This window comes from Saimiri boliviensis, chromosome 10 (genome assembly GCF_048565385.1).
Source record: "Saimiri boliviensis isolate mSaiBol1 chromosome 10, mSaiBol1.pri, whole genome shotgun sequence".
Classification (NCBI taxonomy): Eukaryota; Metazoa; Chordata; class Mammalia; order Primates; family Cebidae; genus Saimiri; species Saimiri boliviensis.
Genome location: NC_133458.1, coordinates 117390650 through 117408561, shown reverse-complemented (window position 1 = coordinate 117408561; position 17912 = coordinate 117390650). Strand labels below are relative to the sequence as shown.

The window sequence follows — 17912 nt, the reverse complement described above, 5'->3', positions numbered from 1 at the left end:
AAACTGCCTATGAAGCTTTATTCTTTAAAATTCTACTAGGAATCATTAAAAAAATTTTTTTTAAAGATATTAAAATGTTAATAGACTGCATTAAAACATTCAGGTAGAAGAGAAAAATAACAAATACAGTAAGAAAGATAGCTAAGAAATATTGATGTCAGAAAACTTTAAGTAAATTTAGAAGCAAACATATAAAGGTGCTTAGCCTCCAAGACAACAATAAAAAACTTAAGAGTATTAGAGTCAGTCACAACATCTCAGATAAAACAGTTCAAAAAGAAATGGCTCTGACTCTTAGTGGGTGCTCCAGGCCCATGGCATGAATAATATAGGAGAAGGGCACAGGCAGCAGTCCAGATGGAGGCCACTGTATCTGCAAGGTACAAAAGGAAACAGCAATATATGCAAACCAAGAAGGAACCATCTCATCAGCAGGATTATATTCTTCTAAACAGGTACAATCTGTCTGCCTGCCGAAAGCATTTTCTAGGAAAACTCATTATTCGGGGCAAACAGCCAGGAGAGGGGAAAGGACACAAATACAGCTTACTGTTAGGTCCTACTTCATTTGGCCAAAATCCAAGGCTTCAAATCAGAAAAACGGGAAAACATTTTAAGTTTCAGTTATATGATCCCAGGCAGGTATTTCAAAATATGAAACTATCCTCTGTAGAATGCAATCATTAATTCTGTAACATCTGTAATAATCCAAAGGCAATTAAAGGTGATAAGTGAAAGAAGACAGCACAAGATTATAATGTATTACAATCTAGAGGTATTGCTTTCAACATCAGACGTACGACAAGGCGAAATGCTGACTATGGATTCCTAGTAGCAACTCCATCAGTCACTCATGAAAGTGTGCTGTTGTTGTTCACACCCATTTTACCCTCAGAAGTTCATATTTGGAATTTCCCATGAGTGTCTTTTTTTATAAAGACACTGATGGCCGAAAGTGAGATGCCACAGCAGTTGGGGTAAGCAAGTCATCCTCACCCCTTTTTGACCTTCACACTCATGGTTTTGGATGACTACCATCTTTCAAGGTCATCTTACCCAGTCTATCTTTCCAGCCATAGGCTCCCTTCTCCCCATCTCCCTTCCAACTTGCAAATGTGATGCCCTTTACACACTTAAGGCACTTGCACTCTCTTCTGTTATTCAGCTTTCAATGACTGGAATGGCACTGATCACTGCTGCTCTTGCTCTGAGCACTATCTTTCATTACTTTGTGCTATTTTTCTTTTTAAAACATGAATACTTAAAAAAAAAAACAAACTGCAAAGAAAAGACCCAAGTCCCTACCAGCTAGATTTAACACATCTGTTAATATTTCAGCTTCTATACTGAAAGTCAAGAAGAAACCCATGTAGGCCCAAAAAAAGGTAAGAAAGAAGCCATTATTTCCTCTTACCCCATCTGAATGGCAAAGCAGAGATACAGGAAATAGACAACTATGGGGACTACAGCAAATGCAAATCTGGGAAAATAACTTTGGTAGGCATGGAGATTTCTGGAATCAGTTTACCAGACTGGATGAGGTGTGTGTGTGTACATGTGTGTGTTTCTGTGCGTGTACATGTTAACATGTGTATGTCTATGTGCCTATGTGTATGGTGCGCATAGTTTAACAAAATGGCATTGACTTCTCCCAGAAACATTCATTCAGATCATGAGCTACATGAACAAAGGGCTGCATCTTGCTCATCTCCACATCTGTGAGACCACATGTGGAGGCCCTGTTAGCACATAACATACTGTCTGACACAGGAGATACTCATTTGAATAAATGTGTTCATAAGTCATCAAGGATGAGGCATTTTAAAAACAACTATTCCATGAGACATTAAGTCCTCTGTCAGCCCCTCCATTAAGGAGACACCCATCAGTGTCGCTGACTTCATTTGAGAGGAGCTGTCCTGCTACCCCGCCCCAGCCAGGTTTCAATCCAGGGGACAGTTGGGAGGAACACGGCAGGGGAGGGAAGGGAGCCAAGAGATGGACAATTTATCATATTTTTAATTTAAATAAACGTCATTTTGAGGCAAAAGAAGAAAACATTAAAATAAAAACCAATTATACCTAAAAATCTAAGCTGTTTTATTAGGTTCCAAAATAAATTGTAAGACTTACATTAAAATATTAAGTTAACATTAAATATGCAGCTGTATTCAATATGTAAAGACATATTTATATGATGTTAAGAATTTTAGAAATGAAAGATATTTTAGAGATCATCTAATCTCAAGATTCCCAAATTTCAATACATAGACTAGCGCCACATGAGATGTGTAAGAAATATCAAAGTGGTTTAAGGATAGGTTCCCTGGTCCTTCCCAAGAGAATCTCATTCAGCAGATCTGGGCTGGGTGCCTGAAACTATATAACTTATACAAGAATTCGGACAATTCTGGTGTGCAGCCAGGTTTGACAAACACTGGCTTAATCTAATTGGGAAACTGAGCTCCAGAAAGCTGAAATGCCTTACCAAAGATCAACAGGCTTGTTAATGGCAAAGCCAGAACTGGAGTCCAGGTCTGGAAATACCACATTCACTGCTCTTTAAAAGACAAGAGCTGCCTATTTATCTTCCATGCCAATTCTGTGTGTGACTCTGGTATAAACTGCCCATACAATGAATGCATCTCCAGAGACCAAATGGACCCAGCAGTGACAGATACACAGGATGTGATGTGGCAGGCCACACAACACCACTATGTAAATAGTCCATTTTTATCAAAGAGGTAACATGAAAGAAGTATCACAAGGCACACACAAAGAGCTTCACAGACACTGCTACAGTAGAAAGGAGGATGACTGTCATAATTATAAAACTGAAAGTGTGAGCACCAAAAAGTTTCAGCACATACTTGTCTTATAAATGGATAAAAACAAAAGCATTCATAAATAGTTACACCTAATTAAAGGGAATGGCAAATCTCATCTACAAAGCTTCTATCTCAAGGAAAAGAACAGTACAGGGTGGATTTTCCCTCCCTCATCAGGTGAGTTGGCCTTATTTTCAATATCCAGGGATTCCACATTCACACCACTTTGAAAGTTGGTGGAAGAGGAGGTTGGGCAATGTCTCTCTTAGACTGGTAGCTGGGGAGAGAATTATCTATCTTTGAAAAAATAAAATAAAAGCACAACTTCACAACCCTAGTCCTGGTCAAAGATACAGACAAAATAAAATATAAATCAAAAGTGAGAGTAATGACAAGCATTACCCATGAAAAGAAAACATAAAACTGCGAAATTGTAGGAGGTAGAGCAGCACCAACTACACGGGCTTGGAATCCCAGCTCTACTGCATGACATGGGCAAATCACGCAACATCTTCTAGACTCAACTTCTTCATCTGCAAAGCAGGGGCGAGGGCCTGCTGGAAGAACCACACGGCATGATTCTGCCAAGCCTAAACCGATACAAATACGGGGGCCAATCACCACAGTAACACAAATCAGAGAAGTTTCCATCACAGTGGACTGAGTGCTGTGTTCATCTTGCAAAGGCTAAGTCACAGGTTTCTGGAGTGATCTTTGAAATTTTTGTAATCAGGAGACCCAAACCAGTGCCCAAAGCTGAACATCCTGCTCCAGACAGAAACGTAGAGGAACCTAACGAGGCAGGTGTTGGCCTGAAGGCAATTCAGCTTTGTACCTAATGCCTTAGATCCTGTTAGCCTTAGGAATGTCTGTAGCCCCTACGGCATCTAACATGGAGGTTTAATCAAGCCCCTGCTCCCTTTATTTTTCTGAGGAAAACAGAGGTCCAAGGATGTGTTCAGGATCATCTGCTACTTTACTTAAGAGTCAGACTCACACCAGGGACTCAGGAGGCTTAGCCTAGTTGGATTTCCACTGTACCACAATACCTCTTTAGAAGCAAATTAAAACATGCTTGCTATTTTCTTTTCCCAAGAAGTGCTACCCATAATGAAAAAAAACTAAGACCCCACTCTAATTAGCAGATTTTTAAAGACTACTTGAGGCTGTAAAAGCTAATGTAGTCATGGATCAAAAAAAAAGGCATGAGATTTAGTCACAGGATCTGCGTTCAAACCCAGTTAATCACCTTCCCAGATGGGCACCATCATTTAACTTTTCTGAGTCAGTTTTCTCATCTGTAAAACAAAGATGATAGTTCCAACAGAACTGTTGTGAAGACAAAATGTCTGTCAAATAAAACCGTCAAAAGAAGTGTTTAAGAACAAAGATGCTGAAATTCTCAAGGGAAAAAAAGTCTCCAACTACAAAAATGGATGTAAAGGCTAAATAAATAAATGCTAAGAATATAACCTTTTAAAAATGGAAAATATAAAAACATTAGCATTTATAGCATAAACACATTTGGAAACTGGTCATCTACTGTAAAACCTGATGTATCACTGATACTGTATTGTTTTGGAAGTAATTTATATCAAAATAGTGCTATTTGTCCTTGAAATCAGGCCTAGAAACATTTAAAGTTTATGAAGTGCAATACATGCTACTTGCATCTTACTGACTTCATGAAGCTTTTAAGGTTTGTACAGTGATCACACGGACAAGGTAACAAGGTAACCAGGCATAAAAACACAGAGTAAGTTAAAGAAATTAAATGCTGCTAACGTAGTTGATTATACTATTTCCTTAACTTAAACTATGTCATAGGTGTCTAACACACCTAATGATGCTAACCTTCAGCTGAAGAGAGCTGTTACATTTTAGAAACCGTGAAACTAAAAGCAGAAGAGTTATTCAAGTTTTTCCCACAACATTCTCTGACCCCCTTTTCCAATTAACAACTAGCTAATGAATGATCTCCCAAAGCAGTGACCACGTAAGTTTTAAATGTATACTCTGACTGTGAATCTCCCTTTAGAGACTCCCAATGCATACGAACAAGAAAAGGTGTTGAGAAGCCCCATGAGAACATTTCCCCACATCTGACTACTGATCGCTCTATCACTGAATGGTTCTTGATGTCCCCTGGGGTCACTGTCCTACCCGACTCCATCAAACACACACAGTTGGTTCCAGATTCTTCTTGGAAATTGACAAACATGCAAAATTTCCCCCAAATTTTGAGATTGAACGGGTTGCTAATTTTTTATTTTGCTACGTGAGAGTATGTGAAAAACAACATAGTTTTATGTAACACAAAAACAAAAGAATAAAATAAAAACATGCCCGGGAAACCCTTCTGGAAATTGCAAAATGCTTTCTGGATTGATTTAAGCTATTTTTACAATGAACTCAAATAGGTTGCCTAGAGAAAGAAAACAAATTAATATGTAAAAGAGCAGTAAAATATTTTAAACTCCTTCTCTATCTATGAGTGAAAAATAATGCCTAGAATTCTTTGAACAACCTGCCCCAGGAGAGCATTTTCTGTCTGGATTCTCGAACAAGATCCCTGTGCTCCAGTGGGGACTTCAGATGCAGCAGTTTCTGCAGGTTCTGCTGTCTTCCTTGTTTCTCTCTCCCTCACCCTCTAAGAAACCACTCCTTGGTTGGAGGATTATAGGTAACCACATCTTTTTTGAGCCCACTGGCTAAATAATTCTGAATCTCCTTAACACATTACCAAACTATGTACTTACACATCTTAAGGAAAAGCTCTAATTAAGAAAATAAAATATTGATTTAGCAGCTGCTTTAGTTGATATTTTTATGTTAGGCATTCATTTTGCATCTAATAATAATTTCATTTTTTATTTCCAGATGACTCAGAGTGATGCAAATTTATAAAAAAATGAATGAACAGGGAGACCACAGTGGTGCCGATGAGCTTGGTTCTCGGGAAGAATAACCTAATCAGAGGGTTGCACTACGTGGTTTTGCAGTCACTGTGGAGGCTGGGGAAAAAGAAAGGCACAACCTTTAATCTGGAGGCCAAGCTTGCACGACAGCTAAAATGCGGAGGGATAATTATTTACTACTTCCCTTGGTGGCGGGTTGTTCAGAGATACCTAAATGACTTCTCGTCAAATGTGGATTTGAAACCTGGAGCATATCCTGGCATGCTTAGGGTTGGTAAGGGCCAATAAAGTACAGGTCATTATCAAGCTCACTCACACTCAGATGCTTATAAAGTCTGACACTGAAACCACTTTCACCAAAGCCCAATTCCAACCTTCAAAATTAGAGACTTCCCCAGGCAGGGATGTTACCTATCCGGATTCCTAGGGCACGGCATAAAAGGCCAGCTCCTCACCTCACCTCTCTTTGCCTATTAACCCATTCCCATATTCTTATTTCCTTCTTGCTTTTCTCATTCTCCTTCCAATGACTTTTCTTCTGAGTCATCTGCAAACCTCCAAATCCCACTGGAAATATACGACTGTATATCGTTATGCTTTTTGCGGAATAGGTAATCTACTTCTTTGGCTCACCTGAATACCAATTTCTCTCCGATGAACCCAATTTCCCACAAAGCTATCCTGAGTGAAGGCTCCACGATCTCTCAGACCCCTACCCCTATTTTTAAACTTCTTCACTTTTAAAGCTGTGTTGCCCAGTAATACCACTGTCTCCTGTGGACTGTGCAGTAAGAAGCTGGAGCCTGGCTTAGGGCACCTCGCTTCTTCCTCCTGGCCTTCATGTCCATTAGGATGACTCAGCAAAGGCTATGGCCTCAGTTTCTCCACTAATTCTACACAAACGACCTTTACCATCATCCCACTTTTTGAACATGTATACACCATGACTCTGCTTCAGAAATACTAATGATGTCATACTATCTGGCACAACCTCTTGTCCCTGCAGCTCTGACCTCCCTTTCATCTCTTATATCTGTTTTTGATACTATCAATCTTCCCACAAAATCTTCTCCTTTCCACCCTGCCTCTTACTTAAGGCTGTCACCCCTGAGTGCAGGCAGACCACTACTTTGCAACCTGCATGGTGAATCCTGGCCCAAGAGATATCACATCATAATGCTCCTCAGCTTATAGCCTTCTCTTTTGCCTTTACCTGCAAAAATTGTTTGTAGGAAAGCAATCTCATCCATAACTAACAAAAACTCATTTTCAAGTAAATTAGAGGAAGAACAACAGTCTGAATTTTTAAGAACATGTTTTAATTCAAGTTCTATAGAAGCTACCAGCATTCTGAAAAATAGTAAGTGCTAGAGTTTTTTTAAGGAAAAGATTAAGTTGCTTTGTAATTAGCATCATTTATATGAAAATAATGAGTTCCACTGTTCTCATCACAAATTCTGACTTAACAAGAATAATAAATTTGCACTATTCTAGAAAACAAAAGACTAAATAAAATCCTACATTTTAACACCTTTCAAGCAACAGATTACTGAATGGCTTCAAGAAAAATTATTACCTTATTGAAAAACATTTTTGTTAATTCCCCTAAATGGACACAATATTTATTCTCCCTAAAAATGTTGGGGTGGCTCAATCTAACAGCCACTATAACTATTTTCATACTCGCCTCAATTCCATGTTATATTAACCATACAAATGTAAGAACGTCTGCTCAAAAACAAGTGAAACTGGAGATGGTTAAAGAATCAAACAGCCTTCTTAAGGCCTTTAAGGTATTGCTGGACAACACAATTTTAAAGGTGACATTTCTGATTACTCTATTTGAACAGTTTTCTAAATATATGGGCCTAAATAAAATGTAACTATAATATCAAAAGCTTTTAACTGATACCTAATATAGACCCCAGAAATATTTAAACAGTACTAAGTCAACTCATTCAGCATGCCTATTTGTCCAAGAAAGGATACTTACTTGCAAATTGTAGTCCTGCAGAATTTTAACCAAGGAATCTCTCAAATTGGGAATCTCCATTCCTTCCTTAATACGGTGAATAAGTAGAATTGGGTCAACATGTGTGCCGATGTTGTTTAACAAGCCAGTAATAAATGCTACAAAAGACCACAAAGAACAATGAACATATAAGCAACATTATAATGCAATTTTATTTGCACATAATTTGCACATAATGCAATTTTAGACCAAAAGTAATTTGAAGAAAAAATTATTTCATTCAATGTAAGTGTTAAAACCACTTGAGTTTCTAAACTCTTAAGAATTAATCTTCTAAACTTCCAAGAACTAATGCTCCTTAAGACAGAAAGGAGAATGTAAATAACTGCTTTAAAACAATTGAACAAATAATAACTTGCCTTCAAAATACAATTTTCAGCATCAAATGGCTGCAACTAATATTTATTGACAACTGACTATGGCTCAGGCTTTCCTCAAATATCATGTAAGGCAGGCGTCCCCAAACATTTTACACAGGGGGCCAGTTCACTGTCCCTCAGACCGTTGGAGGGCCGCCACATACTGTGCTCCTCTCACTGACCGCCAATGAAAGAGATGCCCCTTACTGAAGTGCGGCGGGGGGCCGGATAAATGGCCTCAGGGGGCCGCATGCGGCCCATGGGCCGTAGTTTGGGGACACCTGATGTAAGGTATTCCACTGACTTTCCTCAAATACCGTGCAAAGTATTTGACTATGGCTTTCCTCAAACACTGTGCAAGGTAGGAATGTTGTGTCTCCATTTTACAGGCAAGGGAAATGGGGTGTTTAATTCTTCCAGGTTCACACAGCTAATAAGTCATGTGCCCAAATTCAAATTCAGGCCAGCCTCAAGTTTATGATGTGTTCTGTCACATCACTTTGCCTCTTGAGATCCTTAAACTACTACTTCATCTTGCTAGTTACAAATGAGATTCCTTCTATTGCCAAAAGGATCGGCATTAAAGTCGATTTCAGATTAAGGTAGTTACATGAACATAAAGACTTCCTACCAAACTTAAAAAAAAAAAAAAGAAAGAGGAAATTTCACGTCACTACTGTTAGTTATTTTCAAAAGAGCTGGGTTTCTGTTAGGTGATTGCTTTTGTTTTTTCCTTTCCAAAATGGAAGACCCAGTGAAAATAGTCAAGCTAAGGACCAACAAATACAAACTCTGGGTGCTGTACTGATAAAAATAGGGCAGGAAAGAGGCTAACTACTACAATGTAAATATCCAATATCATCAATGTCCAGAACAGTTACATGTTTCCAAAAAAGACTGGTAAGGTCTATTCACTTACACTATAAACGCTCCCATATACAAGCTAAAACAAACAAACAAAATCACACCAACACAACTCAGATGACATTTATTCAATTTGGTTGCAGCAGGTAAAAATATGGCTCATGGGGACACAATTAATAAACTGTGTAGCCACCTGTCTGTTCTTCATCACATTCAGGTAATGCAAACTGAAGAGGCTCCAGGAGGAGTACTGGAAATCATTACAACACATTGGCCTATTTTTACTGTAGGTACTCTGCCATTTTTGTAACCCAATGTATCTTGATGGGATTTTTAATCCAGACATAACTGGCTACACTGAGAGAAAAAAGTTATAATCATAGATGGCTTTTATGCTTACGTGGTTTGTCGATGGAATATAAAATCAAATCTTCCCATAGCTCTCCATCGTCTTGCTCCTTGGCAAATTCGATTGCTTTATCAACATCATGTAACTCCTCCATAATCATCTTAAGGGCACTTCGGCTATTACCCATTCGGCCTGCAGTGAAGATGGAAGAAAGAGTTTATTTAGGTATTTTCATAAAAATTTTTTAAAGAAAGTGCACATCTCTTAGTTTGTTTACAGAGTTGGAAAGCTAAGACAAGGCTATTTTCTCATGTGACACCAGCATTTACTGCCTATAACATAATAAAATAAGTATCTCCTATTTAGTGGATGTTTACTCTGTGCCAAGTACTCATTTAAGTGCCTCGTATAAATGACATCATTTAACAATCCTATGAGGCATGTTCTACTAACATTCCTCTTTTATAGAAGAGGAAATAGAACTGTTAGTAACTTGCTAAGATCATACAGCTACTAAACAGTACAGTGAGAATTTGAAGCCAGTCTGTCATATTCTGACTTACTTCTGGTAGAGATATATATTCTGGAGGTCAGTACCTTCACATTCGGATACACTTAAGACTTTTAAAGGCTCGAAAGTCATTCTGCCTCATGAGGTAGCTGTGCATACTGCTTTTCTGATACACTGCAAATTCAATTATCAGAGGGCTACCTAATTTCCTTCTCTTCCAAGTTCAGGGGAAAGCCTTTCAATAACCCTTAAGAGATGAAAGTATTTCTCAACCATGCTTATATTGGCTAATTTTCTTTACATACTTTGCTCTTTGATCTATGGCATTTTAAGAGTTTAAAAATTTCCCTGAGTATTTAATACAGTACATATAAGAAAGCCTTAGTCAGTGGAGGGCCAGCAACTGTCCGGCTGTGGGCTGTCACCCTTGTCTCTGGGCGTGCACAGGAACTAGTAAAGGATCTTGAATCCTTCTCACTGTACATGGCCATTATCAACCAATAAACGCTGGCTTGTGAATGAAAGGATATCCCATTTGATGCCCCTTCCACAGCATTCTGTGTTTCTTACAAATATTATTTCCACAGGTTATGTCTCTAAAAGTGGTTAATTATTTAAAATGTTTACAGGATTTTCAAGTTTTGCTAAAATCAGACTATATGTCCCTTTCTAAGTCCTCTACTGCTTCTAAGACAATACGAAAAAACTTTATTCCACCAAAATATTTCTTGGGGAGAACACTGTTTGGAATTAGCAAATTGATGAGCTACTTAAAATTGTGATTAGAACCCCAGGAACACGCTGAAGTAACAAAACGCAGCTCCAAAAGCACTTCTCCTAAGGAGGGCAGGGGCTATAATTGGATAGTTCTGGGTCTGTGGCTGAGCACCCGTGAATCTGCATACACGTAAATGGGAAGAGAGGATTTGGATTATTTTTTAACAGAGGCAAAGAAGCCAGTGAGGGTGAGTGCTGTATGAGAAAAAGGTGTGAAGTGGAAAAACCCTACTGGGGTAGGCAGGAAAGTGACAATGGAGAAATACTAAATACGAATGTTATGTTGTATGCTACATTACGCAACCCTCAGTGCAACCCACATTGCTCTCATGCAGGTGGCTCATTTTGGAAGAATGTGAAAAGATGACAAGTTTGATGTTTCTTGGTATGCACGGTACAAAAACTGTGACTCATGAGGAGGCAGGAGCCAGAAGACCAGGAACACTGACACCTAGATTATATTGAAAAGCTCTCCTTTCTCCAGAACTATGGTATTCAACTGCATTTCCTCCAGTTATTTAGGGTGTGATTTTAAAAACTGATTATTTGTTTTCTACCAATATGATGGCAATATAAGCTGATTATAATTTTAAAAAATGAACTTGACAACCCATCTAAAATTTATTTTAATCAACGTTATGAGGTATAAACTGATAAATTTTTGTATGTTGATTATACATTACCAACATGTTATTTCAACATTTATTAACTCTTCCTTCTTTACTGTACTGTGAAGTCTGTTTTCATTTATCAAATTCTTGTAAAAAAAATAGCCCAAATTCTGTGTCTAAAACCTATGTCCTTTCTTACACAATTTACTTCATGTTGTTACCCCATTTTTTAGTTTACGGCTACCAAAATGAATAAAAGCTACTTACTCAGAAGATAAACTGTCTCTTCTACAAAGTTTCTCTGTTGACAGATCTCAAGAGCCTTCAATTAAAGCAAGGTAACAATGTTACTATAGGCTACCAAATAAGGACAAATAGTAATCAAGTCACTTACACTTACAAACATGAAAGATTAGAAAGAACGCATCTCCTTAGCCTGGCTGCACTCAGCTACCTCTCAGAGAGGTACTGGACTCTACACAATTTAATACATATTTGAAGCTACTCAGAACATTCCATGAACAAGAGCAGAAAACAAGCCACCAAATGAAAAGAATGGGCCTTTCCCACTAAGCTTTCTCTCTTTACACTCCTTTAGGTTTCTTTACAGCACTGCTTCCTTCATCTGTAGTCATTTGTTTAAGCTGTTTCCCTCAATTAGGATGAAAGGAATGTTGTGCATGGTTGAACTTTCCCAGTATTGTGCATACCATATGCTCAGAAAATTAGAATACATGCTGCATGAATGAATGAATGAATGAATAAATAAATAAATAAATAAATTTACTGGTAATATTTCTACTGCCAGCTCACAGGAGTCGAAAGAGAGCTCTGCTCAAGGATCTGTCAAACTTGAGAAGGGAAAAAAACACTTTGATGATCAAGAAGCATCCAAAAAGAAGCAACTATGCAGATAAGCATTTCCATTAGTGTTTTTTAAAAAAATACATACTATATATTGACAATGCTGATTCTAAATTAATCAGGACAAATTTACTATATAATGTGTGCTGGGTGCTGGAAGTCAGGTTAGAGAGAGATACAAAGATGACAATAATAAAAAATGTTAGTGATGTTTCCAGGTAAAAGGACAACTAAGAAGAGAATAAAGGAGGAGGCTTAGTAGGAACATCAGCAGTATGAGTTCACCCCTGGGAGCTCAGGGTCCAGGGAATGACACAGATGTGACAACGGGCCATGTGTACAGAGGAGGGACACTGAAACTGTGTGGTCCTCTTGTCAGAGGCTTCACAGGGGAAGTGGCATCTGAACCAGGTGCAGTATGATAAATGAGTCACCTGGGAAACCGTATCTTACACCCTGCTTACAAAACTTGCTACTGCATTGCTCCACTCAGACTTAAGGCTGTGAATCTCTACCATGACTTACAAGGGATCCACAACCTAGCCCTGAATTTCTGTGCAGCTTCACTTCCCTCTGCTCATCTCTCCACTGTGTCCCCTTGCCTGAAATCCTTTCCTCACCCCCCACTCACAATCCTTAGCAATAGCTTCCAACAAATATTCCCTCGGACCCCACATCAGGTCAGTTCCCAAGCACTTGCTCCATTTGTACCCTGTACACGGTTTCACAAAACTTAATCAGAGTTGCAATCAACTACTCAGCTAATTATTTAATTTCCCTCCACTGGTACCCTGTGTGCTCTAAACCCTGTCCTTTGCACAATACTGGGCTCAGAGAAGATATGCAACAAATATTTTTAAAATAAACGAGCAAGCAAAAAAGGTGTCAGGAGGAAGATTACTGGACTGCCTATTTAGAGTAGTCATTTAAAAACAATCAGCCAAGGTTGTTTCTTTTAAAAAAAGAACCATGGAGATAAAAAGAACAGCTCAAGTTAATTAGTTCTTTTGGCTCAATGACCTATCTTGGGAAAGGACAGCAGGAGCTACTTTTGGTATTTTGATTTTTGACTTAAAATTGTTCTGGAGGCTATATATTTTAAATTAGTGTCTCTAGCTACAGAGTACCAGCTAAGGGGTAGGAAAAAGATGATCATTGAGACCAATGTAGAAAATATATATGTAAATGTTTTTTATCTGTGTGTGTGTGTGTTTGTATGAATGTGTGTATACATATTTATGAAAAAGAAGCAACATCACCTTACTTTAGAATTGCACTGAAACAAAGATGGTGTTTTCGGGTACAGACATCGTTTACATAAGGAAATGAGAATAACTGAAGGTCATCATGAGAAGGAAACAATTTGATAACTCACAAGATTTCTTTAAAAATCAGGTAGGCGAGACAGTTGCCTCCCAATATTCTTTTCCCATTTCTTCATAAAATAATAAGATCTTAGTTGGGTATGTAACTGCCTAGAATTTAAAAAGTAAAAAAATAAAAATAAAAATAAAAAAACCTCCTGGCCTCTTTAGCAGTAGGGGAGCCACATGACTAATGTCCCCCACAAAGCTGAAGAAGAAACACAGGGTGTCGGCTTCTGGGAGCCTTACTTTGAAGCCCTTGTGTGAATCCTTGGCTTCCTTATTTGCAGTCCTTCCACCCAATCCATTGCTGGAAACAGTCTGCTGCTGGATGGCACTAACTTATGTCATGAGGTCAAGGTCACCCAAGGTGGAGGGACAAGAGGAAGGAGTTATAGTTTCTGACCCTGTGGCATGTTGCCCTCAGCAGGGTCACTCCACCAGCACTTCCACGTGACGGAAAAACTGCTGCTCTGTTAAGCCACAATTATTTTAGGATTTTTATCACTCACAGTGGAATCTAATCTTAGCTAATACCTAGAAAATCTTCCTTTGTTTTGATTAAAATTATGATTTACCTATTCCTCAATGGTCTTGCCTGTCAATCATTATTATAAGTGATGTAAAGAACTTTCATACCAACTCTTCACTCTCTTACAGTGATACTACTGCAGAGATAAAAAAAAATATGTAAGAAGTTAAATAATTAAGCAAAATAGAGCAAAAACATCAGAGGACATGGGATTCAAACAAAAAAATCACAAGCCAAATGAGTGCCTAGATTTGTGCTGGCTGTTAAGATACAGACAGTTTATGGTTGACAGGGACTGCCACTCACAAATAAACAGAACACTGTAATATAACTTAATAAGCAGAATGTTGAGAGAAAGATAGTCTGAATAATGAGTAATTATGCTGCTTAAAATAATTTATTATTAAAATGTATCCATGAACCAATTCTGTACTTGGAAATTCACTTAACACATTAAAATACTATTCAGGTTTCAAACAGAACCATTTCCCCTTTTCTTGTGCATATGAGAATGCTTAAGAACATGTTAGTCTCAAACCACAAAGAGTTTGCAGTTTGAAGCCTCACCTGAGTTATCTAAGACAGCAACTACTTGCTCTATTTAAGTCTACATTGATTAAAATTAAATTACATTAAAATTCAGCTCTTTGGTAGCACTAGCCACATTTCAAATACTCAATTGTGACGTGTGATTGATGGCTACGATGTTGGACAGATAGATTATAAAACATTTCCATTGCTGTAGAATATGCCATAGAATAGCGATGCTACAAGATCCTGTATATACTATCAGAAAGGAAGTCATGTAGGAAGAAATGCCTGAAGGCAAGTCTGAAGTCAGGAATTACATGGAATGCAAGCAGATGAGGAGCACCAAGTTCAAAGATAATTTGCATCTCTGCAATTTCAATTTCACATAATTTTAGATGTTTTGTGACTAGTTTCTAACATGATCTTAAATATCCTCTTCTCAGAAATGAGAAAACAGATGTCAGAAATCTCTAGAAATTTTGAGTAAAGTATAAAAAGAAAATATTTAGAGTCTTGAATGTTCCTGGACAATGGTGCGCCCTCTAGAGGAAAGAGTAGGGAAAATAAGTCTTTTTTTTTCTTCTGGGGCACATGTGTAGATCTTGCAGGATTGTCACATAGGTAATAGGTATAGGTATATACATGCCATGGTGGTTTGCTGCCTCCATCCCCCCGTCACCTAAATTAGGTATTTCTCCCAATGTTATCCCTCCCCAATTTCCCCACCCCCTGTTATATCTCTCCTCTAGCCTACCACCCCACAACAGACCCCAGTGTGTGATGTTCCCCTCCTTGTGTCCATGTGTTCTCATTGTTCAACACCCACTTAGGAGTGAGAACACATGGTGTTTGGTTTTCTGTTCTTGTGCCAGTATGATGAGAATGATGGTTTCCAGATTAAATTTTTAAAGCAGACACATACACACACATACACAGACACACACACGGAGAATGCAGTGAAAATAAAAGTGAAAAGTCAGAGTAATAGAAATTGAGTAAAAAATGATGCAAAAATAGTATTTTAATTCTCCTCTTTCTGATTAAGTATGAAGGTAAAGAATCAAGTTAGAAAACTGACAGTAACTAATAGCGATCTTACCAAATGTAAATTGAATAATTATTTCTACCTATCCTTGATCTCGTCATCTTTCATTCAATCTTCTCTTTAGATTTCTCTAATGAAAATCTACAAACTTGACATCTCTCAGCTTTAGTCTTCCAAATTCAGAAATACTGCCACCTTGTGAATACTATTAGATATGAGAGTGATCACAAATTCGGGTATAAATTTGCCAAAGCTATAAAACTGATGCTCTGTTTTTAACCACTCTAGGCACAAGCAAATCAGATTTGCAAAATGAAAGCCAGTGCCTGATAACCGCATCTGTAAATTATAGGACAGTTTAAGTTTAAAAAACTAATCTTTCATGATTCTTGCAATACTAGGAAATACCTTAGTTATTGTTATTCTTTCAATAAGCTTTTTAAACCTGAAAATGATTCCCACCATAGTGGAAAAAATACAGAGCCTAAAGTTAAGTGATCCAAGTTCTAAGCCTTGGTCCCTCAACTTATTAGCTCTCAACTTTAGGCATTTTTCTAACTCCCTAAGACTTGGCTTGTCATATATAAAATGACTTTATCCACCTAACTGTACTTTTGTAGAGATCAAATGAAACAAGATACAGAAAAGCACAGCATAAACTATAAAGCACAAAAGAAATACAAATAATTTTTATTATCTTTAAAAATTGCTGTAGATGTTATAAATTCCTACAAACCATTATTTCCCTTAGAACAAACAATTTCATAAAAGTTTATGACTAATTTTTAAATTTTGGAGTGGTGGTGATTTTAAATCCTGAACTCTGGCCTTTGATAACCATAACTAGGGCTTTAGATGTGATGTCAGGATCATTCCAAAGTTTTGGGCCAAATACTATGAGTGCAGGATTTCAATCAACTCACAATAAGGCTGATCTAGATTCCTAAAGATTTCAATCAGTTGCCAATCTGAAATACCTCCTCTCAACAATCAGCCAATCCCCAGGAAAGGCAGACAACCAAAAATTAGAAAGATATACTGTTGTTCTGCCAGAGGTAAATTATAAACAATAGTGGATAAACAGACTCTGAATACGCCTCAGAAAGCTTAAATACTTCTCATTTGGGGAGGGATAACATTGGGAGAAATGCCAGATATAGCTGACAGGGGATGGAGGCAGCAAACCACATTGACATGTATATACCTATACAACAATCCTGCATGATCTGCACAATGTACCCCAGAACCTAAAGTGCAATAAAAATTATATTTTTATATATAAAAAGAATTTTATATATATATATAAAAGAATTTTAAAGTTCTCAATTCCATATTCAGGAGAAACAGAGACCACATTTTCTATGGGTCTCTCTTTACACAAAAGACGCAGACCTGTATTCTGTGCCCTTCACTAGCATGCTTGGGATATGTTTAATTGGAGAAATCCACTTTGTCATTCATAAATTGGTACATATGATAGCTTTTTCATGTCACATGTAAACATAAAAAAGATGGGTTTCTTAGATAACTAAGTATATACAGAATTCTTTCTTATTTATTATTCTTTTTTATATATTTAAAGAGTTTTGCTTTCTTGCCTAGGCTGGAGTACAGTGGTGCAGTCATGGCTTACCCGTAATCTCGAACTCGGGCTCAAGACATCCTCCTGCCTCAGCCTCCTTAGTAGCTATGAATACTGGCATGTACCACTACAGTGGACTAATGCTATTTTTTATAGAGACAGAGTCTTGCTATGCTCACCAGGCTGGTTGCAAACTCCTAGCCTGAAGCTATTCTCCCACCTCAGCTTCCCAAAGTGCTGGGATTATAGGTGTGGGCCACCACACCCAACCGGAACTTATTTTTAAGGAAAAAGGAATGAGAATCTTGAGTTAGTAATACTGTCATGAATATCTCCTTTAAGACAGCTTTGGGTAGCTGATAGGGTAGAGTGATACGTTTTCTACAAATATACAGATTTCCCACAATAGATCCTAACAAAGAGATAATCTCTTACGAAGAAGTCTCAGTAGCCTGAAATATAAAAACCCATTTAGGGAGTCCTAAAAATATGGATTACTAATGGTCTGTTTCCACCATTACCATCTCTCACCCATGCACAAAATTCTCTTTCAGTGGGACACATGAGATAGCTTTTTAAAAACAACTGTGTTTAAAATATAATTGATTTTACTATGCTTCTGCTGAGTTCTTTTATATTCAATATGTTGTTTTCAGTGGACCAGAGAGAATGATTGTACAAGGTCTACACAGACGTGCTAAGCAGACCATATGTGTGCGAAGCAACACGTGCAGGTCTGCCACGT

General features: G+C 37.8%; 1 protein-coding gene across 2 annotated transcripts in view; it reads right to left on the bottom strand.

The window, feature by feature from the left end:
- Positions 1 to 17912, bottom strand: part of VPS41 (VPS41 subunit of HOPS complex) — a 186473-nt gene that overhangs the window by 15025 nt on the left and 153536 nt on the right. For both annotated transcript variants that reach the window (XM_003930754.3, XM_074379801.1), the window contains 3 exons: positions 11517 to 11571; positions 9402 to 9542; positions 7740 to 7876 (listed from right to left, as the gene is read on the bottom strand). In XM_003930754.3, the coding sequence (XP_003930803.1) occupies positions 7740 to 7876; positions 9402 to 9542; positions 11517 to 11571 (333 nt within the window). The remainder of the gene's footprint in view (positions 1 to 7739; positions 7877 to 9401; positions 9543 to 11516; positions 11572 to 17912) is intronic.